Genomic DNA, 27,560 nt, shown 5'->3' with positions numbered 1-27,560 from the left:
GGGGAGGATATACAAGAAACTGGTTTATTGTGGCTGCCTATAGGAAGGCATTCAGAATGGGAAACAGGAAAAAGACTAAGACTAATTTTCACTGAATACTTTTAAAAATTATACTATGTACATGTGCATGTATTTACCATTCGAATAAACAAGCTGTTAAATTACAGACACAAGACACATGGCTATGTGGGAAAACATCCTTATTCTCTGAAATTTCAAACATAAACATTTAGAATCAATTTACTTTACAGTACTTCAAGAAAACAGATGAAACAAATATGAAAAGTGGTAATAATTGTTATATCTAGGCAATAGTTATTCATTATACTAGTCTCTCTACTTTTCTAGATAGATGACACTTTTCATAATAAAAGAGTAAAAATAATCTAATACAGTGAAATCACTTTTTTCTAACTCAGGTGGTATCACTTTACTGGAAAAGAAAAAATTTACACAGGGAAACACTTAAAAGTTATATATATAATTTAAGCATCTTAGGTTAACATAAAACAGGAATGCATCTTCATTCACTGATCTTTGGAAAGAATCCACAGAAAAGAGTTCAGGCTCATCCTACTCACATAAGCCATTGTCTACATCTCTACTTTTGGCTTAGTTAAAACAGAAAACTCTGAATGCAGAAAAAGATAACCCTTTATATATATATATACACACATACACACAATGCCACCCAAACTTTTACTGCTGTTATCCCACAGCTAACAACAACTGTACTTTGAGTTTTTCCAAAGCATTCAATGTGATGAACTGATCTTTTCATACTGCTATTTCGTCAGTTTTTATATTTAACCATATTATAAAATTACAGTAATTGTATTGGAAATAAATACGAGTGACTCTTGGTAAGTAAAACCTTCAAATGGTGGGAAAAGTGCACTGGCATAAAGAACAGGAATTAACAAACCAGTTTAGTGCACTGAACGTAAGTGGATTTATTTTTCAAGTGAATGGAAAAGACAATTAATACAAACAATTAGGTAAGTGATTAAGAAAATCTTAAATTTTTTAAAAAAGTGATAAGGAAAAGAGCAGAAAATAGAAAACTACTTGCTTACATCTAATCCAGTGCTTGAGCAGCAAGATGAGGCACTAAAATGACTGATGAAAAAACAACAGATATAGTTTAAAAATTAGGTTTCTGTAACACAAAGAATACAATTTTTGTGTGTGTAGACAGTTACAAAATCAGAAATGCTTCCAAAGACCCTCAAAATTCCCCAATGGAAAACACAGTTACAATTCAAGCTTATCTAAGACCTCTGAGAAGCTCAGGCCTTCCTATTCCAAGGAATATATATAAAGATTTCAGAGAGGTGTCCATCTGCTAAATATTTAAAAAGAACTGGGTCAAGATTTGCTTCAAAGTTATCAAGTTGGCAGAAGTTGAAAGGAGGAGGTTTCCAATAATATGGGAGGGAACATACTGAATAATAAGTATTCAAGGTAGAGTTAAATAAACAAATAAATAGTTAAACAAGCATTACAAAACAACTTCATACATTCCAGAGTGGGTTATGTGAGTTTGATGAATCACAGGTCAATTTCTGAAGGTATTATTCCTAATAAGGCTTGGTCTTGGGTTTACTTGATGCCTTTTTTGTATCCATTGATAAAAATGCTCACTTAATCACATACTGTAGATTCATGCTGCCCATTAATTCAATGTTCCAAAGCACTGTGGGCTTCCTTGGTGGCTCAGACAGTAAAGAATCTGCCTGCAATGTGGGAGACCTGGGTTCGATCTCTGGGTTGGGAAGATCCCCTGGAGAAAGGAAAGACTACACACTCCAGTATTCTGGCCTGGAGAATTCCATGGACTGTATAGTCCATGGGGTAACAAAGAGCTGGACATGACTGAGCCACTTTCACTTTCAGAGCACCATAAACTTTATTCAAATACTTTATCCCATTGAAGCTTAATAACAGTTTATGAAGCAATAGTCTTTTATTCCCAGTAAGTTCAGTTTTATTGACACTTATTGAGAGTCAGTATTTGGCTGAGTACTCCTGCCCTTTGGAAAGTTACTCATACATACATATTCAAGGAATATAAGTGACTTGAATTGGAACAAATTGAACTCTGAGTACTCTAATGACAGTGAGCTGAACCCACAAGACAGCTATACTTCATCAAAAAGGGCATGGATGCTTTCCCCTTACCAAAAACAGAAGAGAAATGAATGTTTTTTTTAATCCAACCAACAAACAGCATCAGAGTTCTACCACATATCACTACAGGTCCACAATACAAGAGTGGTCATAAACACAATCCTAGTTGTTGTTCAAATTATATGTATAATGGAAAATCTCCTATCCTATCCCTGGTAGCTCAGGCAGTAAAGCGTCTCCCTACAATGCAGGAGACCAGGGTTCGATCCCTGGGTCGGGAAGATCCGCTGGAGAAGGCAATGGCAACCCACTCCAGTATTCATGCCTGGAAAATCCCATGGGCCAAGGAGCCTGGTAAGCTACAGTCCATGGGGTCGCAAGGAGTCGGACACGACTGAGCGACTTCATTTCATTTTCAAGACCTGTTTAGGAGTATCCTATTTTTTCAAAAAGTTAAGTATCCAGAATTAGAATTCAGTAGCTAAAGTTTAGAATATGCCCATCCTCTGCTAAGGAGCAGTGACTAGAGTTCCAGAACACTCCTCGCAAATCTGCTCTGCAGTATACCTTAAGTTTGAGAAGCTGGGTTTTTAAACTTCTCTGCCTTTCAGAACTGGGATAGCATCTCAACACTGCTTATTACCCATAGAGAAATACAGCTTCATTTCCACTGACATTTCCCTCAATATCATTCACTGAAAGCGTATTAATTTAAAATTCATAAAAGTATTTATGAGAACAATACTAGAACATTGCTAAGATTTCCCTAAAGTGCTTGTATTTTTATTTTTATGTGAAACCACAATCAGCAGCAGCAGCAGCAGAGCTACAATAAAGCTTCTTTTCCAAATGAAGACAGCACTCTGCGTGCAGGCATATTACCTTATTTACTTAAAACAGATGTTCTTGGTAAGCAACTTACAATTGGTAGCATGTGCAACTCTTGTCACAATATCTAAGTTTTAAAACACTGCAAAATTATACATGCTAAGGTTTTACACCATCTCAATACGACATAAAATTGCCCACTTATTCACCTAAGGTGAACAAAAGTGACGATCTCAACCCTCACCTTTCTAAAAATGAAGATATTTAGAAACTATGACTGTCCTATCTTCATAGTTACTACATCTCATTTCTATTAAAATTGTTATAAGTTAACACTCACTAATTTCAAGTTTTAAAGTAGTGCACTGTCAAAAATTTCTTATAACTACTATTTGTTATACTTTTGAAAGTAAAAAAGAACTATTATAAAAAAAAAAAAAGAAAGGGAACTATTGTAAACTATGTATGAGTAAGCAATCAAAATCTCAAAAAGCAGCAGAAATCAAAAGAGTTTGGGGGAAAAAAACATGTATTTGAAAGCTGACCTTAGAATATAACAAACATACAAAGCTGTTTGTTTTATAAACATATGAATCATATAAAACTGAAAATCTCATTTTAAATTTTTTTAAATTGTGCAAAAACATCTGTGTATACTGAATTTTCAAACTTTAATGGTTTATGAGAAAATTCACATAAAGCATATTAAATACCATATATATATATATATATATATATATATATACACCTCATACTTAAAGTTGTCATTTTACAGCTTCTTAGACAATCCTAAGAATCCTTAATACTATCTCCTTTGCCATAAGCATGATAACAAAAGCACATAAGTTACTCATTAAAAGAAAACACCAAAATTTCCATGCGCTTTTAATAATAAAGACTGCTTTATCCAGATCTATTTAAAGTTCTTTGTGTTCATCAAAACAGGGATAAAGAGGTAAAGGTATGTGTCCCAGGTGATAAGACCCTGAAAAACTGACAGAACTGGTTCCAAGGCAAACCTTTGGCCTTTATGCATTTTCCCTTGAACCAGAGCTTCCTTTTCTAGACATTCTGTACTTTAAACTTACAGGCAAATGTAGTACTATGTGGCACAGTGAAACATACACATGCCACACAAAAAGAGAGTACCTACGTTCAGCTCTAATTTTTTTTTTTTTTTTTTGCTCCCCTCAGGAAAAGCTGATCTGACTTTTGAGCAATTCAAAAATCCAAATTTTGGTTAACTATCACCTGATTTTTAAATGCTGGAAACCATTTGAAACTTTAAATATTTAAATTTTGAGTAAACTATCTCTATGACTATAGGCAACAATCTGTAACTCTGGCTTTATGTCAAGTACCTTGCATTAGTTTTCTATTGCCTCTGTTACAAATTACAGAGGCAATAGTGGCTTAACACAACATACCTTACATTACTTATAGTTCTGGAGGTCAGAAATCCCAAGTGAGTCTTGGGACACTACAATCAAGGTAGTGCTGCATTTCTTCTGGAGGTTCCAAGGGAGAATTCATCTCCTTGTCTTTTCCAGGTTAAGATTACCTGCATTCTTTAGCTTTTGGCTCCTTCCTCCATCTTCAAAGTACGTCACTCCAATCTCTGGGCCTCCATCATCCCATCTTTTTAGCTGCCTTTGACCAGTTAATTACTTTCTACCACTCATGTTGCGTGTGTGTGGCTTTTTGTTTTTTCCTAGTCTTACTGCATTTGCTTGAACCTTCAAGAAATGTTGAAAACGAATGGTCTTGTCTGATTCTTCATTTTAGTTCACCAAGTGGTTAAGTCTAATCAAATGGTCATTACTGTATCTGAATAGTTTTATATATCTTTTTTACCTATAGCTTATATTAGAAATGACTGCTGCGTATTATCAAAGGCATTTTTATCATCTACTTATCTGAACTTTTCTCCTTTAATTTATTGAAATGAATTACACTAAAAGACTTTCTAATTAAGTCTTCTATAAATTCCTAGAGTAAATATTCACTAATATACTGCTGGATTCTATATGCTAATGTTGTACTTAGAATTTTTGCATCTATATTCACAAGTGAGAAGGCCTATAATCCGCCCACATTTTTTTTGACACTATGTATGAAATTTGCAATATTAAAACTATGGAGAAGTCATAAAGTAAACTGAAGATCTTTTCATCTTTTTCTAGGGCTCGGACTAATTTAAATAGCATAGGTGTAATCTATTTGAAATTAATAACATTATTGAACATTTTATTAGATATAAACACGTTACAAGTATTGAGTCTTGTAAATAATGCTGTGGATTCATCTTGTCTTTTTCAACAGATCTCTATTCATCTTTCTAATTTCTTGGTTGTTAATCTCTTCAGGTTTTCCACTTTAGGGAGAAGTTAATTTGGTTAATGTGTATTTTGATAGAATATCCATTTGCAAGCTTCAAATTTGTTTATACAATGCTGCATGCAGTTTCTATTCTTTCAAACTCATAAAATGCATGACTCTCTTCCTTCCTCACTAATCTCGATTTTAACTGCTCTCCACTTATTTCCTTAATCAGATCTAAGAAGAATTCATCTTATTTTCTTGCCTTTACAAAAATCAAGTTTATAAATTTATTTATCCTTTTATTTTCTATGTCTTTAGTTTTAATGTTTACCTCTGTTATTCTACTTTCTTTTGGTTTGTTATTTTTTAAGTTCCTTTAAGATGTGAACTAAGTTCCTGGACTATTCATTAAGCTTTTATCTATCTACATCTTCTCTTTAAACTCAGCTTTCAGACGTCCCTGCTGGTCTATTGATTTAAGAATCCACCTTGCAATGCAGGGGGTGTAGATTCAATCCCTGATCTGAGAACTAAAATGCCACATGTCGCAGGGCAACTAAGCAGGTGTGCCACAACCAGAGTAGCCCACGCACCTGCAGCTTCTGAGCCCACATGCCCTAGAGCCCGTGTGCCACTAGAGAAGTCTGTGCCCCAATCAGAGAAAGCCCGCGTGACGCAGCGAAGACTCAGCACAGCCAAAACCAAAACAAAAAACAACAAACCCAGAGTAAACAAAAGAAAACTCAACTTTGTAATATTAACAATCAAACATAACACATGAATTCCACTGGATTCTGCATCAGAATCAACCAGGTAATTAATTAAAAAAATAAATATGCTATAAATTTATTTTAGCAATTGGGCAAATTTTATATGAACAATGTATTAAATGATATTATTTGAAATACTGATTATTTCTGATGATTGGCCTTATTTTTAAGAAGTGCACACTGAATTGTTTAGGCATGAAATGTTATGACATCTGCAACTTAGTTTTTAATAGGTTATGAACTGAACTATTTCCTCACAAAAAATTCGTGTGTGAAACCCTAACTCTAGTAGCTGAGAATGTGACCATTTTAGAAATAGAGCCTTTAAAAAGCTAATTCAAGTTAAAGTAAGTCCAACAACCTTAGATATGCAGATACCACCAACCTTATGGCAGAAAGCAAAGAAAAACTAAAGAGCCTCTTGATGAAAGTGAAAAAGGAGAGTGAAAAAGCTGGCTTAAAACTCAATACTCAAAAAATGAAGATCATGGCATCTGGTCTCATCACTTCATTGCAAATAGATGGGGAAACAATGCAAACAGTGACAGACTTTATTTTCTTGGGCTCCAAAATCACTGCAGATGGTGACTGCAGCCATGAAATTAAAAGACACTTGCTCCTTGGAAGAAATGTTATGACAAACCTAGACTGCATATTAAAAAGCAGAGACATCACTTTGCCAACAAAGGTCCGTCTGGTGAAAGCTAATGGTTTTTCCAGTAGTCACGTATACATATGAGAGCTGAACCATAAAGAAAGCTGAGTACTGAAGAATTGATGCTTTTGAACTATGGTGTTGGAGAAGACTCTTGAGAGTCCCTGGGACTGCAACGAGATAAAACCAGTCAATCCTAAAGGAAATTAGTCCTGAATATTCATTGGAAGGACTGATGCTAAAGCTGAGAGTCCAATACTTTGGCCACCTGATGCAAAGAACTTACTGCTTGGAAAAGACCCTGACGCTGGGAAAGACTGAAAGCAGGAGAAGAAGGGGATGACAGAGGAAGAGATGGTTGGATGACATCACCAACTCAACGGACATGAAGTTGAGCAAGCTCCAGGAGTTGGTGATGGACAGGAAAGCCTGGCCTGTTGCAGTCCATGGGATTGGAAAGAGTCGGACACGACTGAGGGACTGAACTGAATGGACTGAAGGCCATAATGGTGGGCCCTAACCCAGTGTGACTGGTGACCTTATAAGGGGAGAATAGCACACAGGGAGAGACAACAGGGAAACACACAAGGGAAGTCAATCAAATGAAAAGGCAGCAAGAGGGTGGCCATATGCAAGTCAAGGGGAGAGGCTTCAGAGAAAAGAACCCTGTCAGTTTCCTGATCTTGGACTTTCATCCTCCAGAACGGTGAGAAAATAAGTTTCTGCTGTTTAACCCAGCCAGTCTATGGTACTCTGTTCTGGCAACTCTAGCAACCTAATACAAATGGTTCCTGGGGAAAAGGGATAAATATAAGGAGAAAGAGAAAGTAAAACTGGAAAGATCTTACTGTTGCTGAATGTAGGTAGAAAGTATATGGATCTTTATCATATCATTCTTTCAATTTTACATAAGTTTAAAGTTCTCCAAAATATGTTTGAAGTTTTCCAAAATAAAAAGTTCAGGGGAAAAATTTCACCAGGAAATTCACACATGTACACACATATAATACTTATAAGTTTGTATTTGTCTGCTAGAGCTGTCATAACAAAATACCAAGACTGGCTGGCTTAAGCAATAAAAATGTATTTCTCACAGTTCTGCAAGGTGGAAGTTGAAGATCAAGGTGTCTGCAGGGTTGGTTTCCTCTGAGGCCTCTCCTTGACTTGCAGACAGCTTTAACATGGCTCTGCTCTGTGTGTGCCCAGCCCTGGTGTCTCTCAGTGCACTCAAATTTCCTTTTCTTGTAAGGACACCAATCAGACTGGACTGACTTAATAACTTCTTTGGGCTTCCCAGGTGGCTCAGTGGTAAAGAATTTACCTGCCAAGCAGAAGACACAGGTTCAGTCCTTGGGTGGGGAAGATCCCCTGGAGAAGGAAACCCATTCCCATATTCTTGTCTGGAGAATCCCATGGACAGAGGAGCCTGGCGAGCTATATAGTCCATGGGGTTGGAAAAGAATGAGAGATGACTCAGGGACTAAACAACAAACAAATCACCTGTTTAAAGACCTTATTCCAAATGAGATTATGTTCTGAAGTGCTAAGGGTTAGGGACTTCCTTGTATGAATTTTGGAGGGACACAATTCAGCTCATAACCAGATTGTTATCCTTCTCCTTACAGTCTTATGTCTTTAAATAAAGAATGTTAATTCTATCATTTCTTCAATTTTTTTCTAGCTATTTATTTCTCTTTCCAGGATGTCTAGTATGTTCAAGATAGGTCTAAAACTGTCTTCCAGCTGACCATGTATAAGCAGGTAACCAAGTTTACATAAGTATTTACACTTTCTGTGTGTGGTTTCTCTCTACTTTTCTGTATTTATTTGTTCAATTTAATTTCTTAGCACAATGATGTAGCCTCCAGTCATGGCTAATCTCTTTATCAATTTGTCTCCTAAATTTAGGAATTCAGAATTGAGTTCCTGAAACTACATCTGTGTTCTAACTCTACTTCTTTGAGAGTTATCGTTAGTTTGCTAAAGTTTCCTTTCCTACTGCCTATTAATCATGTGTTCCACAGAAGCTACCTGTTCAATGTATTCAGCCTTATTTTCCTCTCCCAAATTGCTGAATTCCTTGAAGGTTCTTGCCTACTCATAACTGTTCCCTCAGCATCCAGACCAGTCAGACTACTGTTATCTATTAGAGTAAAAAACCAGCAGGTAATAAAAAACATGAAAAATTTCAGCACCAAGTACCAAACATGTTAACTAACTTAATAGTCTGCTGAAGCCCTGGAATTAAGCTTATATGAGCGTGCCCACCAGGTTCAGTTCAACTCAACAGAAATTAACAGGACTGAACTGACCTCTGAGCACAGAGCAAGCGCCAAGTTGTCAAGTCAGCAATGTGGGCTAAGGCCAACATTCTCCCACGTTATTTCCCTGTCCTACCTTCACTGTTTCACAGTGCAGTGTATTGCCCTATTCATAACTAGTAACAAAACGGTAAAAATTTCTTAAAAATAACAAACAAGTTACATTAGTGTTGCTCAGCCATGTCTGACTCTTTGTGACCACATGCATCATGGCCCGCCAGCCTCCTCTGTTCATGGAATTCTCCAGGCAAGAATACTAAAGCAGATTGCCATTTCCTACTCTAGGGGATCTTCCTGACCCAGGGATTAAACCTGCATCTCCTGCACTGGTAGGTGGATTCTTTACCACTCCACTACCATTTATCCCAATAATCCTATTGGGGCCAAGTATTACCCATATTTTACAAATGTACAAAGTGATTTTAGAGAAGGTTAAGTGTTTTAAAGCCAGGTCCATTTACATGAACACTTATAGTCTCTTAATAACTAACATTCCTTCTACTTCCACATTCATTTGTGTGATCTCAGGCACGTAAATCTTTCTAGGCCTTATCTGTCCATCTGTAAAATGATGATACTAATACCACCTAACTCACAAGGCTAGTATACAAACCCAATGAGTGAATGAAGCAAGTAAAGTGATCAGAACAGGGTCTGGCATACAGTGCTCTTAATATTTTTATTTATTTGGCATCCTGTAGCTACAAATTGGAGAAGGAAATGGCAACCCACTCCAGTGTTCTTGCCTGGAGAATCCCAGGGATGGGGGAGCCTGGTGGGCTGCTGTCTATGGGGTCGCACAGAGTTGGACACGACTGAAGTGACTTCGCAGCAGCAGCTTACAAATATGATTTTTTTTAAAGCCTATATACTCAAATAACTCAGAAGAATTTCAATGATCTGACACTTATCAGGTCTACAAGTGGCTACAGTGACAATTTTGAGTAATATTTCTGATTGCTTAACCTACTCACTGCAGCATTTAAAAGCTAACATGACCCGTCTCATGGTAACATTGTCTCATGGTAACAGTGTAAAACTCGGTTCTCCACAACAGTCACTTTGAATCTAATCACCTTTTTTTTTTTTTTCATTAGAAAAGTTCAGAAGTCAAATACTGTACTTTGTTGTAATTTTTAAAAAAGAAACAAATTTCTAATCTAATTAGATATCCATTAAACAGTTCTAACAGTAGAAAAGTAGCAGTAGTGTTCAGGTGTGAACAAAAAAGGACTTAACCTTGAAAACATTGGATAACTTCAAAAATTGGATAAACACATTTAAACAAAGGCAAAACAAAAGTAATCAAGCAAAAGTTGATGCTCTGTAAAAAGCATCAAGAAAGAAGATGATTAATTTAGATTATTTAAGAAACTAAAATGTAAAACTAAAAGTGACAGGCTTAAACTATCTAAACCAGACTAGTATATATATAAGCAATTTAAAGCTACATATTTTGAAGAAAGGAGAAGGAAATGCCACCCCACTCCAGTACTCTTGCCTAGAAAATCCCATGGACAGAGGAGCCTGGTAGGCTACAGTCCACGGGGTCACAAAGAGTCGGACACGACCGAGCAACTTCACTTTCACTTTCACCCTGGCTGAGATCTTCCCTGTGGCTCAGATGGTAAAGAATCTGCCTGTAATGCAGGAGACCTGGGTTCGATCCCTGGATCAGGAAGATCCTCTGGAGAAGGGACTGGCAATCCACTCCAGTATTCTTGCCTGGAGAATCGCAGGGATAGAGAAGCCTGAGGGGCTACAGTTTGTGGGGTCACAAAGAGTCGAACACGACTAAGCAACTAACCCACCCACCCACATTTTGAAGAAAAGTCAGTAGCAAGACTGTAGAAATGTGTACACTTTATACTTTGTGGGAAAGTATAAATCATCCTATGACATTCCAAGGCAAGATGAATGTGATGACCAAAAATCTACTGATTATGAGGCAGCCAAGATACAATGATTTCTTCAGTGCTTCAGTATAAGTAGGTTAGCTGATGCTCTCTATAGTTATAATATGAAATTAAATTGCTGTCTTCCAGTGATACTTACCCAATAGCACTGTATTAGAAATAAAAATATACTCAGGTTTCAGGTTAAATATGTGCTACTGATTTATGTTACTATCTCTGGTTATGTTTTTATTTGGGCTACTGCCTATAGCCAAACTGCAAACAGAGATGCAAGTCAGTCTTTGGTGATGACCAAAAACAAAATATTTTAGTCAAAAATCAGAACACATGATAAAATTAGTGGGTGAAAGTTTAATGAGCCCATGGCAGAGCAGAATAGCCTAGAAAATTAGCATGTCACTTCATTAGTTGGCATTCCAAAACTTCAGCTATTTTCCATTATCACAATAATCAAATTAAATGTACCTATATCAAACAAAGAACTGACTCATTGGGAAAGACCCTGATGCTGGGCAAGATTGAAGGTAGGAGAAGAAGGGGACGACAGAGGATGAGATGGTTGGATGGCATCACTGACTTGATGGACATGAGTTTGAGCAAGCTTCAGGAGTTGGTGATGGACAGGGAAACCTGGCATGCTGCAGTCCATGGGGTCACAAAGAGTTGACCACCACTGAGTAACTGAACTGACTGAACAGACATCAAATGAACCAGCTGACTATCTGATCCATGAAAAGAAGCTATTATCACCAAACATCAAGAGGTATGTAGAAGAATTCAGTGAGATAAAGTCTTCTATACTACTAACATGTTTGTTACAGTAAGTACTTAATAAACAGTGGGTATCAGTAGTAGTATATATATTCAAATTCCAAATGAGAGATGTGATTCTGCTTCAGTGTGGGCACTGTTATAGTCCTATTACTGAGTAGTAGTTTAATAAAATTATCTTAATCCTGAAAGCAATTAATTCCATCCTCACATCAAAAGGACCAATCACTACAAGTAAAAAAAATCAATCTAACATTGTTGAATCTCTTTATATAACTATAGCATAGAAAAACAATCACATTCTTGAGGTAAGAAATCACCAGAGATAACAAAGGAATTCTGAAATTACAATGAATGCTTTTAACTTACTGATTAACTACATCAGACACCATCTTAGAGCCATCATCTGCTTCTTCTTCCATTTCAGAGTCCATACCATTGTCACCTTGTGAATGACATTAAAAAAAAAAAAAAAATTGAAAACACGCTTATAAGACAAAAAGTCAGAGCAACTTATCATTATACAGAAAGTTTCATCTATAAAGGGACAGATTAAGAAACCTGACAGTTGTTCAAAGATGACAGTTTTAATTCTTATATTTAAAATGCCTTTTTAGAAAAAAAAAAAAAAAAAAAAAAAATAAAATGCCTTTTTAGGTATCTGTCCTATTTATCTATTCTATAAATGCATAAAATGTATAGAAATAAGAATGTGTGTGTGTGTGTGTGTGTGCATATATATATATATATACTTACAGACTATACACACATGTACACATCTTTTACCAGTTACAGATTCCATTAAACCATTTTACATTTTAAAAAGATGTTATCTCTAGAAATTGAAAGTCTCCATTTTTTTGTTCCTTCTCTTGTAACGCTGATAGTAAAATCCTTGTAGAGTCAAAAAAAAAAAAAACAGCTTAAAAATTCAAAATTCTACAGGTACTGTATTGCAAAGAAGAGTCTTACTTTAGGCAGACAGACAAATGTCAGGAATTTGCAAGAAATTATTCTAACTCTGTATTTGGCTCTTATTAGAGCAGAAATGGTATTCAATGGATAGTTTGAAGCAGTGAGAAAGCAAAAAACTCAAAAATATCTTAAGAGAAGTCTTTGCCTTCTTTAATAATTTTTCTTCCTCTATAATTTTTTATAGAATTTTGGATAAACTTTTTTCTTTTTCACACAAATTTAAATGTTCTTACCTACATAACTGATTTGGAAAAACCACACATACATCAAAAAGTCCATTCCTGAGATGCTATTCTACGATATAAACTATAATTTTCTATAAAGAGAAGTAAAAATATTAATTAATGACTAAGAATAAAGCTGAAGTCAAGTAAAAATACCTCATGATTTATGCTAAATATAGTATTAACTACCTATACTAAGTTACCAGAAGGTAGAAATATGCATTCTTACCCTCAAGAATCTTCAAAATTTTTTTTTCAGACAGGAGCTCTAGCTGTTCCTGGCAAAGTCTTTTAATTTCTTCTATTGAACAGTTCTAAAGAAAATGATATTTTAAACAATGCATTTATATAATACAGCACCAAAGTAAACTAGAAAATAGCAAGCATTTAAAAAAAAAGTCTTGCTTAGCAAAGTTGTGCAGTCAAACAAATGAAGTCACATAAATCTTTTTTATGGGATAAAATCTGAAGACCTGCCAGTTAACATGCAAACATTATAATTTATAGTTTTAATTGGAATATATAAAGTCATGTTAACTATGAAAGAACAAACTAAAGAGTGAGCCAGGTGCCCAGATATTGTTAATAGTAGCCTATTTCAGTTCAGTTCAGTCGCTCAGTCGTGTCCAACTCTTTGCGACCCCATAAGCCACAGCATGCCAGGCCTCCCTGTCCATCACCAACTCCCGGAGTTAACCCAAACCCATGTCCATTGAGTCGGTGATGCCATCCAACAATCTCATCCTTTGTCGTCCCCTTCTCCTCCTGCCCTCAATCTTTCCTAGCATCAGGGTCTTTTCAAATGAGTCGGCTCTTCACATCAGGTGGCCAAAGTATTGGAGTTTCAGCTTCAGTATCAGTCCTTCCAATGAATATTCAGGACTGATTTCCTTTAGGATGGACTGGATGGATCTCCTTGCAGTCCAAGGGACTTTCAAGAGTCTTCTCCTATTTATGTTAGGCGAATGCCACTAAAGGCTTAAATATTCTAGCCCTGGCTCCATTCATCTTAGATATATATGCTGTTGGGTTTAACTTGCCCAAGTCTTTTTTCCAAATCAGTAAAATTACAACACCACATACGTTTCTGAGTAATTTTTAGAAATAAACATCCAAAAACATTTAAGAATTTAATGAAATACAGGCTATTACCAACTATCATTGCATACTGTGGTCTTCCCTGATGACTCAGTTGGTAAAGAGTCTGCCTGCAACATGGAAGACCCAGGGTTCAATCTCTGGATCAGTAAGATCCCCTGGAGAAGGAAATGGCAACCCACTCCAGTATTCTTGCCTGGAGAATTCCATGGAGAGAGGAGCCTGATGGGCTACAGTCCATGGGGTCACAAAGAGTCTGACATGAGAGTGACTAACTTTCACTTTCTTTCTTTATTACATACTGTTACACAGCAGTATACTCCTTAAAGCAAAAGAATCAGTGTATATCTAATCTAGTTACTTAAATTGCCAATATTTAATAGAATTATTCCCAGAAGGTCAAAAAATTCCTTACCTAAATATAGTAAAGTGTCCCATTTCTTTCTGGCAAATTTTTCAATACACAAAGCCATTATGGTTCTGCAAAATCCCTGTATCTTTTTGAAGTAGCTTAGTTGAAAACATACAATTATAATTTCCATTAAGTAAAATGACTGCTACAAAGAAAGTTTTTGTATATTTCTATATAGTGGAGAACCTGGTAATCTATGTCATGAAGTACCTTTAACACATCAGGAAGCATCTTCTGTAACTTCTTCTCTCCTATGATACAGAAACACTGCCGAAGCATTTCTTTTTTGTCTGATATATAGAAACTAACTGGTTTTAATGCCACAGTCAGGTCTAATCCACCTTCTTCAAGGTCACTGTGCTCTGCCAAAAATAACTCTTTTTCCAGAGGTGGCAAAAGATATTTGGCCTCCTAAAATTAAAAGACATAAAGAACCATTAAACAATAAAAATATGTCTATAACATCATACAGCATTTAATAAAATCTTTATTAAACATCTTCAAATTCTTTGGTTGCATAAATCAGTTATTGAAAACCATAGAAAAGACTATTTAATTGCTCAGTATTCTTTGACATTACTCTCCAGGCTGTAATTATCAGCAAATTGATAAAAAGTGAAGAATATCTTACGACACACAAATGAAAATACACTCAATATTGAATAGTTTTCTATAATTTCAGACTTCTGAAGAATACAATACTCCTCCAGTAGACCATTCACCCAAGAATTTTATGTATGTGTGGTCATTCTTAATTCTTAAAAAGAAACAGGATAGCAGCAAAATGTTACAAATCACATACATAATAAAGTACCACTGCTTACCAGAGCTACTGTCATTTTTAAAACTGTTAAATATCCAATCATATTCAAAGCAGGCAAGTAATTTAAGACAATTCAATCAACTTTGCCTCCTATTTTCCAAATCTATCCAGTCTCTCAAGTCTACTGCCAGAATGCTGAGCCAAGGCAACATCCTTTTTGCCTGGATTACCTCCAGGTGGCGTGAGTGGTAAAGAATCTGCCTGCCGAGAGATGCAGGTTCGATCCCTGGATGAAGAAGATTCCCCTGGAGTAGGAAATGGCAAACCACTCCCGTATTCTTGCCTGGAGAAACCTATGCACAGAGGAGCCTGGTGGGCTACAGTCCATGGCCACAGAGAGTCAGACAGGACTGAGTGACTGAGTTCACACACACTGGACTCTACATCTAATCAAAGGTTTCGCCAATCTGTTTTGTATACTGTCACCAAAATGGATTTTATAAAATGCATACATAATCATCCTCCCTATTTGTAAGACTTCCCAATGAAGTACTTCTCATAAAAGTACAGTTTAGTTCTGTATGCAAATGCTTACACAATCCTTATTACTGGTCTTCTCATAATAATAGAGTACTAAAAACATGCAAACTATTTAAGATAAGAATGGTGATATCCAAAAATGAAGTCAAATGATGCTTGCTCCTTAGAAGAAAAGCTATGACAAACCTAGACAGCATATTAAAAAGCAGAGACATCACTTTGTCCACAAAGGTCCGTCTAGTCAAAGCTATGGTTTTTCCAGTAGTCACGTATGCATGTGAGAGCTGGACCATAAAGAAAGCTGAGCAATGAAGAATTGATGCTTTTGAGCTATGGTGTTGGAGAAGACTCTGTAGAGTCCCTTGGATTGCAAGGAGATCCAACCAGTCAATCCTGAAGGAAATCAGTCCCAAATATTCATTTGAAGGACTGATGCTGAAGCTGAAACTCCAATACTTTGGCCACTTGAAGTGAAGAACTGACTCACTGGAAAAGACCCTGACGCTGGGAAAAATTGAAGGCAGGAGGAGAAGGGGATGACAGAGGATGAGACAGTTGGATGGCATCACCGACTTGATGGACATGAGTTTGAGCAAGCTCTGGGAGTTGGTGATGGAAAGGGAAGCCTAGCATGCTGCAGTCCATGGGGTCACAAAGAGTCAGACACAACTGAGTGATTGAACTGAACTGATCCACAACTAAATCTAGAAGGAATAGAAAAACTGAATATATTTATAACTATCTAAGAAAGTGGGGGAGAAAAAAAGGTGAGAGGCGTTAAGGAAAAATACACTACCCCTAGAAAAATCCACCAGACCCAAACAGCTGTATGGTCCAACAGTCAAGTACAACCTTGAGAGAAAGATATAAACTACTCTGGAATACATGAAAAAAAAAAAAAGTTAAGTTTTCCCAACTCAATCCATAGCCAATACTAAAACAAAACAGGGTAACTACAAAAATAAAAACCATAATCTGATTTAACTTAACATAAACACAAAGGTATTTAATAAAAATACTGAATTATATAGGCAAGTACAACAACCAAATCAACAAATCAAGTAGGATTTATCTCAAAAAGCAAGGACAATTTATCAATAAAATTACATCAGATTAAAGAAAGAAAACTGTATGACCCCTCAACAGAATGCCCCAAAGGTATATGATAAAACTCCACAAAATCTCAGAAAAACCAGAAATTAAAAATTTCCTTAACTTGATCAGATATCTTTCAGAACCTATGACAAATAGATTTACTGGTATAAAATTAAAACTGTTTCTACTACAAAAAGGAATGGGAAAAGAATGCCTGCTATGAATGCCTGCGTTCAACACTACACTAAAAGATTGAAAAAAACAAAAAGGAAAAAGCCTTAGATAATGAAAAATAACAAAAAATAAGAAATATCAAGGCTGACGAGTTAATGAAGGGGCTGAGTATCAAACAATTAATGAGGAAGCATAAAGAAAGCCTTCCATTTCCCATCATTTGTGTTGTATATATTTAAAGCATACAGTCCTGCAACTGATTTTTATGTGTGTTTTTATTTTTTTCCTGCATCTGTTTTATAACGTGAGCAAACTTTTTTTTTAACGGCAGTATTTTGTCAGTTTGAAGGTGCATAAAGAGGGGTTTTATTTCTTTGTTTTAACTTATTTTAATTGGAAGCTAATTACTTCACAACATTGTGGTGGTTTTTGCCATACATTCACATGAATCAGCCATGGGTGTACATGTGTTCCCCATCCTGATCCTCCCTCCCACCTCCCTCCCCATCCCATCCCTCAGGGTCATCCCAGTGCACCAGCCCTGAACACCCTGCATCATGCATGGAACCTGGACTGGCGATCTATTTCATATATGATAATATACACGTTTCAATGCTATTCTCTCAAATCATCCCACCCTCGCCTTCTCCCACAGAGTCCAACAGTCTGTTCTTTACATCTGTGTCTCTTTTGCTGTCTCGCATATAGGGTCATCGTTACCATCTTTCTAAATTCCATAAATACGTGTTAATATACTGTATTGGTGTTTCTCTTTCTGACTTACTTCGCTCTGTATAATAGGCTCCAGTTTCATCCACTTCATTAGAACTGATTCAAATGCATTCCTTTTAATAGCTGAGTAATATTCCGTTGTGTACACATACCACAGTAAAGAGGGCTTTTATAATCAGATATTGGATTCCAATGTAGGTGTTATTAACAAACTGGTAACTACCGGTAAACTTCCTTAATCTCTTTGATCCTCAATTTTCTCATCTTGTATAAAGTAGATGAAGAGAAGTAAAGCGGGGCTTGCAAGGGCACTGAAGGCTGGTTCCTGACCCATACTTTTCAGGGAGACTAAGGTGTGGAAGGAGCTAAAGGCAATCAGCAGACGATCAGCAAACCCAGAAATTTTAAGTTCAAGTCGTGGGAGTGTGGGGTTCAAGGGAACTTAGGAACGTGAACTTCAGACACTGGATCCCTAGGACCGCAGCCCTAACAGGAGCGACAGCAGGCTCCGCATCCCGCAGTCACATTCTGCTCTTCGCCCGCTTTCTGAAACCGCGGCCGCTTCGAGAAGCGACGAGAAAGACGCGCACGCACCTGCTGCAGAGAGCCGGAGACGCTAGATGAGTCAGTGCTTCTCCGCTTCCGACGTTCACCGCGCTCCACGCTGCTGCCACCCCAGCAACTGCCGCCGCTCCCACCGCCGGTGACACTTCCACTCACGCTAGTGTTCCCGCAGCAGGTGACGCTCCCGCAACCGCTTGCGCTCCCGCAGCCACTGGTGCTTCCACTGCCACTGCCGCCTACGGCGGGGACCAAGTCCGGCGCCGCGAGGGCCGCCGCCGCCTCCTGACCGCTTCGTTTGCGCCGCTTCTCCCTGGAAGACTTCTTCCCCGTCATGATCCCACTCCAGCAACCATCCGGTGAAAGACGCCGTCTTCTGATAGACCAAAAGCCTCCCGCAGCGGCGAGCTGCAGGAGCTGGCGTCGCAGCTTGACGTCACTTCCGGTCGCGCCGCAAACGTCAAAAGTCGTTTCTGGAGGCAGGGTGGGGGCCAATCAAGCTGCCTCCGCCTACTGCAGAGGTTGGCTGTAGAGTTTGTGCGCGGGTGAGCAGTGTGGGAGGATTTTTGTTGTATGTTTCCATATACAAAGAACCATAGATGGAGCGTTACAATAGCTTTTTGCCTTGTTGATACTGTTTTTCAATCTTTGTCCTTATACAGTACATAGTAAGCTGAAGGTATATTGTTTGATCTTCCGATTTCATTTGTCTTTCAATTTTTGTTTGACTCAACAACAGTGAGGCAAATTTAGGAGAAACTCATTATCATCATCACATGGACAATTTTTTTAAATGTGTTTTAGAAGTTGTACAAGAGCAGTTTCTTGCTGCTTTATTTTACCCTAACACTACTTTCTAGGCATGATTCCTTTTCACTTCTGAAGGCACTTGGCGCTTTTATTTATCCTTTCTCTATTTAATAGTCAAATACTGGCGTCTTGGTTATTGACCGTCTGGCACATGTCAGAAAAATACCACCGTAAATAACTTAAGAAAAAAATTACATCATTTTGTACCCCCCCCAAAAAATTGTTCAAAAGTTATCGGCACGTTATTTTTCTTGTTTTATGTAATTGAGTTTGTTTGAAAAAGAAGGGCTGAGGCAATTTAAATGTCACCTGAAATCTTTTTAAAAGTAAGTTCTAACATATAAGATTCGTTTTAACTTGGATTCTCGGCTTACAATGTTGAATACTGTTCCACTGATTAGAACGCTGTTTCCTCATCATTGATAGTCTGATGTTGTTTAACCATTTATCTACGAAAATAAGTATATCGACCTTTTAAATGTAAATTAGTTCTTTCTGTTGAGCAAAGGGGAGCAGGAATAAAATACTGTTGGCGTATCAGTGCTTCTACCTTTTCTCTCTCCCTTCTTTCCTCATAAACTGCTGTTTCATACTAGTTCTTGGCTTTTTGAAAGGGAGGGAAGCGAGAAGAGTTTAGGAGTGAAGGTGACCAGTAAGAGAATCCCAGGCCATTTTTAAAAGGAATTTGAGGCAAGACGTGTAAAAGAAAAAGAGAAGTGTGTGAGGGCAGCAGTGAAGAGCGAATCTGGGTAGTGCCTCTGGAGATTGTATATTTCTTGCATAGAGTGCATGAGGGACAAGAAAGGGACAAGTGAGTTTTTGAAAATAGATTATGGATCATAGTTTTATGACTGTTAACTTTGAAGGCTGCCCTGTAGGATTTTGGATCTAAACACAAACCTGGTTTTAAAATCAGAGATCAAGGGCTTCCGTGGTGGCACAATGGATAAAAATCTGCCTGACACTGCAGGGGAAACAGATTTGATCCCTGTTCCGGATACATGCCACGGAGCAACTAAGATACAACTACTGAAGCCTGAGCATCCTAGAGCCTGCTCGCCACAGGTAGTGAGCCTGCTCGCCACAGGTAGTGAGCCTGCATGCTCTGGAGCCTGTGCTCCGCAACTAGAGAAGTCACCACAGTGAGAATACTGTGCCTAAGTAAAGAGTACCCCCCTCTCATGGCAACTAGAGAAAGTCCAAGCAAAGCAATGAAAACCCAGCATAACCAAAAATAAATAAATAAAATATTACTCCATGAGCTATCACCTCACATCAGCCAGAATGACCATCATCAGAAAATCCACAAACAATAAATGGTGGAGAGGATGTGAAGAGAAGGGACCCCTCCTACACTAATGGTGGGAATGTAAACTGTTACAGCTTCTATGGAGAACAGGATGGAGGTTACTTACAACACTAAAAATAGAGCTACCATATAACCCTACAATCCCACTCCTGGGCATGATCCGAAAGAATACATGCACCCCAGTGTTCACTGCAGCACTGTTTAGAATAACCAAGACATGGAAGCAACCTAAATATCCATCAACAGAGGAATGGATAAAGAAGATGTGGTACACATATACAATGGAATATTACTCAACCATTAAAAAGAATGAAATAATGCCATTTGCAACAAAATGGACCTAGAAATTGTCCTATTGAGTGAAGTAACTCAGAGAAGGAGAAATATCATAGGGCATGCCTTATATGTGGAATCTAAAAAGAAATGATACAAATGAACTTACTTACAAAACAGAAACAGACTCACAGAGAACAAACTTATGGTTGCCAGAAGGAAGGATGGGGGGAAAGGATAGTTAGGGAGTTTGGATGGACATTGCACACTGCTGTATTTAAAATGGATAACTGACAAAGACCTATAACCCATAAAACTCTGCTCAGTGTTGTGTGACATCCTGGGAGTTGGGGGAAAATGGTTATACATATGGGCTTCTCCGGAGGCTCACCAGTTAAAGAATCTGCCTGCAATGCAGGAAATATAGGAGATGTGGGTTTGATCCCTGGGTCAGGAAGATCCCCTGGAGGAGGGCATGGCAATCCATTCCAGTGTTCTTACCTGGAGAATCCCATGAACTGAGGAGCCTGCCAGGCTACAGTCTATGAAGTCACAAAGAGTCAGACACAACTGAAGCGACAGCACACATGCCCACATGGATACATGTGTATGTATGGCTGAGTCCCTTTGCTGTTCACCTGAAACTCTCACAACATTGTTAATCGGCTATGGTGGTGGCCTTGCTATCACCTGTTCTTGGGTGTTGTCCCCTCCTTTTTGACCCCCAGGGAGATTTTCTGTGCATGTGTGAAGTCTCCCTGCCCCAAAGGTGGGAAATGTATGATCTCTTGATCTTTTACTCAAACAGGATTTAGCCCTTCTCTGTTCCTGCCTTGACTGTTATCTCAAAATGTCTTCAAGAGGCAAAATCTGGCTATTTACCCTGTTTCTGTTGTTGTTTCTACTTCAAAGTGCAAGCAGGAGGCTCATTGTAAATATCTAACCTCACCTGCCCCCTTCCTCAGGAAATGTAAACAAGAAGCTAGTTGTGAATATCTAGCCTGGAGCCCATCTATCTCCTGCCTCACGATGGAATTGCCTATGTTGTAGGTCAAAACTGATTGTATGTTGGCATTTTCATATGGTTCAACCCAATATTAAAGAAGTTAAGAGGCCCAGCACTAAATATTGTTGTGAACCTAAAGCTCTGTGAGCAAACTCAGGACTGTTTTTCTGCCCGAAGACAAATACATGGTAGGGTGGACAGAGTGGGATTTATATGCCTTTTTGTAACTACTCTTCAGCAACTCAGTAAGCATGAATCACAGTGGTTGTCTAGGGATAGGATGTGTTAGTGCCGGGGGCAATCAGTACTTCTCTGAAATTTTATAGATTCACTAGGTGAGAAATTTTCTCTATCTTATGTGTGCTTGGTTGCTCAGTCATGTCTGACTCCCTGTGGCCCCATGGACTGTAGCCCACCGAGCTCCTTTGTCCATGAAATTTTCCACGCAAGAATACTGGAGAGCAGGTTTGCATTTCCTCCTCCAGGGAATCATCCCGATCCAGGGATCAAACCCGCTTCTCTTGCATCTCCTGAATTGGCAGGCGGGTTCTTTACCACTAGCACCACCTGGGAAGCCTGTCTTTCATCTGCCAGGTAGCTCAGACATTAAAGAATCCGTGTTTCCATTCTGAATCCTGCTAAGATTAGCAGCTTCTTCCTTTGTAATCTACTGTTTTCCCTACGAGCAACCAAAACTCACTACTGCAGGCTCTTGCTCAGTATCTTCTTCAAAATATTGTTAGTTCTCATAAACAAAAGCCAAGTATTACATATCTTTGTAGTCTCAACATATAATACAGTATCTGACACATGCTAGAGACTCCATGCTTGTTAAATTCTGTATTGAGAAGTGGTGGATCCACACAGAGCTTCTTTCTGTATCACCACTGTAGTAAATTGCATTCATGGCGCCAGGTCTTCACCTCTCTCTGTAGTTATGCCTTTTTCCATGTAATTTGATAGTGTCCTTCTTCCACAACTAGAGACATAATTCCTGCAGAGTGGAATCAGCTATATGACTTACTTAAGCTAAGGGGATGTTAAGCAGATGGGCACCAGAATCTCAACAAAAGCTTGGGCCATTAGGATGGTCCATGCATGTACTTCCACCATCACCTGAAAGTTATATACTCAGACTAGCCCATTGGTCCCAGGAGAAAGATGAGACAAACAGAGCTCAGCTGTTCAGGCTAAGTTGTCAAGTCCAGACTAGGGCAGAGTCATGAATGAGCCTACCCAGGATCAGCCAAACCCCAAACTCCTGGCTAAATTAATGCTGATAATTTTTGTAATTGTTTTCTGTGCAGTATTACTGTGGGTATAGTTAACCTGTATGCATACTTTCTTCTTGTTCAGTCACTCAGTTGTGTCCGACCTCATGGACTGCAGCATGCCAGACTTCCCTGTCCTTCACTATCTCCTGGAGTTTGCTCAGACTCAAGTCCATTGAGTCAGTGATGGCATCCAACCATCTCACCTTCTTTCTAGACATCCCCTTTCCTTGTGTGAGGTTGACAAAAAAGTTAGTTTGTGTTTTTCCATAAGATGTTGCAGAAAAAGCCAAACGAAATATTGGGTCAATCACAATATTTTTCTGATAGTTATTAGAAGAGACTTCAAAGCTGATTTGATAGCAAATGAGTCACTATTCAGTGCCACAGCTGTAGAATGGATAGTTGTGGGGGTTAAAAAAATTTTTTTTGGCCATGCTGTGTGGAATGCAGAATCTTAGCTCTCCAACCACTAAACCCATGTCCCCTGCAGGGGAAGCACAGAGTCTCAACCACTGCACTGCCACTTATTTTTATATTCTAACAGATATACCTCTGTATTTCATGGTGAGGTTCTGTAGTATTATAAAGAAGTGTAAGGATACTTGTGTTTAGAGTTCCAAGTAACTGCTTTTATGAAAATATCATCAGGACAACACCCCCCACCCCCCCACCACCACCTACGTGGGCGCATTCTCTCCCTATAGCAATAAAACCTAATATTTTTCTTTACCTTTTGAATATTCTTTGTATATAGCAGTCACTTTCATTGTTAGGAAGATAGTAGGCTTGCTTGGTTATCTTTGAAAGGAATGCTGGATAAACACATTATATATAGCAGATATTTTACTAGGCTTTTACACAAATACCTTATTATTCTATTCTATGAAATCTCAATGTAGAGATGTGTAAACTGGGACTTAGTTTAAGCAACTTGCCCTAACTTATTAGTAAGTGGTGGAAAAGTCATTGAACTATATGGATTTTTAACTCCAAAGCCAGCACTCTTGCTATATTACACTGCATCTTGGTTGCTTTTACTACTGAAAATTTAAATGATGTAGATGTGAGCAAATATTTCTTGAATTTATTAGTCCCTTTGAAGACACAAGAATGAAAGAAATGTGGCTTGAGGGCTTCAGGCCACCTTTTTCAGTATCAACCTGTATCTATGTATCAGTGTTACATACCACATAACATATCAATGTTACATGTTACCAACCATCACAGTAGCTGTTATGATCAGGCAAAGTGGCTACTCCAAATTGAGATTTTTCTCCATATTGATATCCAGTTTTGTCAATTTATTAAATATGTTTTGTTACTACTGACTTGTCAAATAAAGGTTTACTTGATCTTTTTCAATATCTTCACCTGTAAAAGTAAGATTACTAGCAGTACTTTCCCCATGGGAATAAAGATAATCTTAGGAACTAGCATAAGGTAATTGCTTGATGAATGCTGTTCAGTTTACTTAAATGTGTCTGTTCTCTGCAACACTGCTCAACTGATTGGTTTTAAATTCAGTTGCAAACCAATGAGTAAACATTGCTATATCACATGCCTTAAATGTAGAATGATATATTATCTCTATCAGAGCATATCTAATGAAAATATCATTGCCATCTGATTATTACTGATTATAATGTGTCCAGGAAACCCAAGGGCAAGTTTTAAGTCCCAGGACTTCATCTTAGGCCTAGGACCAATATCAGCCTGCCAACTTTACAGAAGGATGCTGTAAACTTTCTCCTCTAAAACTTCCATTACCTGCTTTATTCTGAAGGCTAGTTTCCTCGGTGACATGCACCAGAGTGGTTTACTTATTGCCCTCAAAGTCAAGATCATGCCTTTCTTAGTATCCCTGGAAAGCAAGCATCCTAAACTTAAACATTAAACAAATAAAATCTGATAACCATTTTGTTTTTCCAAAGGGAAAAATAAAATATTTAAGAACAGGAAAACTTAAAAAAAAAAGAATATTCCCCCATTTTTATTGAGATGGTAACTAGAATGGTAACGGTACCATTTTTATTCTCTGAACCTGCCTTAGTTAAGGGAAGCAAACATCATTAAGGAAACAGTCATGATGCTATCAAGTAAAAAAAAAAAACAAAAACACACACACACACACAAACAAAAAGCAGGTACTCATTACCTCTCAATATTCTTGCCACAATAGTGTAATTTCAGTGTAACCAAGCCTTTGGATTTAGCTTTCCATCTATAGGAAACAGGTGTAGCAAGCAAATTCGAAGAGGGCCACCCAGAGATTGCTTTCCCTGGTATTCATAGCTTTGTGTAATCCACTCTTCTTTGAGTAACTTACTTCCAACTAATAGAGTATCTTGTTGTTGAGGGGATGTCATGTCTGTCTCTTAAATTATAAAGATTCTCGTTGGTCCTGCTAGCAATCTCTCAACAACCAGTTGAGCAGCATTGCAAAGAACAAACATGAACTGGCCATGTCAGGGAGGTCCACAACGCAAAAAGTTGATGGCAGCCTCTGGCCAACAGCCAGCTAGGAATTGAAGTCCTTAATTAAAAAGAACTGAACACTGTGCAAGTGAGCTTAAAACATACATCTTTCCTCAGTCCAGCCTTCAGATGAAACCCCAGCCGTGGTGGGCTCCTTGACTGAAGTCTCATGTGAAATAAAGCAGCAGAGGAACTAGCTAAGTTGTGGCAGGATTCTTCACTCACAGAAAATTTGAGATAACAAATGTGTGTTATTTTAAGCCACTCAGTACTGGAGTAATTTGTTAATAAGGAATAGAGGGTTATAAGATTTTTTTTTAAACAAATTGGGACTTCCCTGGTGGTCCAGTGGCTAAGCTTCTGAGTTCCCAGTGCAGGGGGCCCGGGTAGGATCTCACAAGCCACAACTAAGACTCAGTGCAGTCAAATAAATATATCCTTTTTAAATAACATTTTTTACTAATATAAAACAGGTGTACGTCACATTCTGGGTTGGCCAACACACTTTAAAGTTAATTATATAAAAAAGAAGAGGAAGAAAAAAAAAAAAGGAGGGCTTCCCGGGTGGCCCAGTGGTTAACAATTTGCCTTGCAAAACAAGGGACACTGGCTAGATCCCCGGTCCTGGAAGATCCCACATGCTGTGAGGCAACTAAGCCCATGAGCCGCAATTAATGAGCCCGTGAGCTGCGACTACTGAAGCCCACACATCTAGGAGCCTGTGCTCTGCAAGAAGGCCTCACACTGCAACTGGAAAGTAGGCCCGGCTCGCCTGTGTCAGCAACAAAGACCCACCACAGACAATAAATAAATCTTTAAAAAAAATAAAGAGATATGCTGTTGTAGACTGAGACCAAAGAGCTATATAACCAAATAACTAAATACAATACATAAACCTTGATTATTTATTAATAGATTAGAGCCTTTAGAACAAAAATTTAAAAAACATCCTTAGGACAATGAGGAAATTTGAATATGCACCAGATATTAGATATTATGAGATTATTAATTTTAAACATGTAGTATTAATAAGAATATTCTTTGCAATGTTTTTATTCTTAGAAGATGCCTAATGAAGTATTCAGTTGATAAGTGTTCTTTGTAACTTATTTTTTAAAATAATTTCAAAAGAAAGTATTATCAAGAGAAAAAGCAAATATGGAAAACGTTAACTGCAGAAATCAGTCGGCAAGTCCGAGTGTTCACTGTACTTCAACTTTTCATTAAAAAATTGAAACACGTGGAAAAAATGTGAAAGTGTTCAAAACTGTATCTACAATGACAACTACACTATGTGTTATAGACTGAATGCACCCCCTCAAGATATGTGAAACAATCCCCTATGTGATGGTATTTGGAGGTGGCACTTTTGGGAGGTCATTTGATCTGGAAAGTGGAGGATGCATGAATTAGGAGTCTCAGAGAGCTCCCTCCTCCTTCAGCCATGCAAGGACACAGGAAGAAGACAACATCCAAGAGCCAGGAAGATGTCTTGCCAAACTCCAAGTGTGCCAGCACCTTTATCTTGGACCACTGAGTCTCCAGAACTGTGACAAGTCACCACATCTATGGTATTTTTGTTGTAGCCGTCCAGACAGATACTGTGTATAGTTTTCTATAGAAGAATGCATTAGAAATTAGAATTATAAATTATTTTAAAAATGACTGAACGTATTTCCTACTCTCAGGTGCAGGTGGATAATTTCTATCTTAAAACCTCTAAGAAGAATGATTATGTCACAATCCTCTATACAGTTTATCATTTTTTCACAAGATAACCATAATACAGTGATAACTGTTAAGGAAGCTACAACCCAGTCTTTTCTTCAGAATTATCTTTGTGAAGAATGTTTTTAGCTATGCCTCTTCAATCATTTAAGATTACAAGATACATAAAAAATTTTTTTGTATTGTTTATAAATTCAGCTAGTCGTGAAGTCATAATAACATACCTATTTATTTTTTTGGCTGCACCATGCGGCATGTGGAATCTTAGTTCCCCTAGATCAAACCCAGTCCCCCTGCAGTGGAAGCATGGAGTCCTAACCACTGGACCAAATGTTAGGGAATTTCCTAACATGTTCTTTTAAAAAAGGTAATGTGAGAATATCCTGCATGCTACAACT

The 27,560-nt window shown here is 37.9% G+C and overlaps 1 protein-coding gene across 2 annotated transcripts in view; it reads right to left on the bottom strand.

Annotated features, from left to right (window-relative positions):
- Positions 1–18,741, bottom strand: part of CAAP1 (caspase activity and apoptosis inhibitor 1) — a 71,746-nt gene extending 53,005 nt beyond the window's left edge. Inside the window, exons 1-4 of one of the 2 annotated variants that reach the window (XM_027549098.1) lie at positions 18,321–18,741; positions 14,633–14,833; positions 13,142–13,226; positions 12,083–12,158 (exon numbers count right to left, since the gene is read on the bottom strand). In XM_027549098.1, the coding sequence (XP_027404899.1) occupies positions 12,083–12,158; positions 13,142–13,226; positions 14,633–14,833; positions 18,321–18,623 (665 nt within the window). In that variant the 5' untranslated portion in view covers positions 18,624–18,741. Of the gene's footprint in view, positions 1–12,082; positions 12,159–13,141; positions 13,227–14,632; positions 14,834–17,778; positions 18,271–18,320 lie in introns of those variants that run through there. The other variant, XM_027549099.1, reaches the window with a different exon arrangement.
- Between the last annotated feature and the right edge of the window lie 8,819 nt (positions 18,742–27,560).

This window comes from Bos indicus x Bos taurus, chromosome 8, assembly GCF_003369695.1.
Source record: "Bos indicus x Bos taurus breed Angus x Brahman F1 hybrid chromosome 8, Bos_hybrid_MaternalHap_v2.0, whole genome shotgun sequence".
Taxonomy (NCBI): domain Eukaryota; kingdom Metazoa; phylum Chordata; class Mammalia; order Artiodactyla; family Bovidae; genus Bos; species Bos indicus x Bos taurus.
This window is presented reverse-complemented; position numbering and strand designations above follow the sequence as displayed.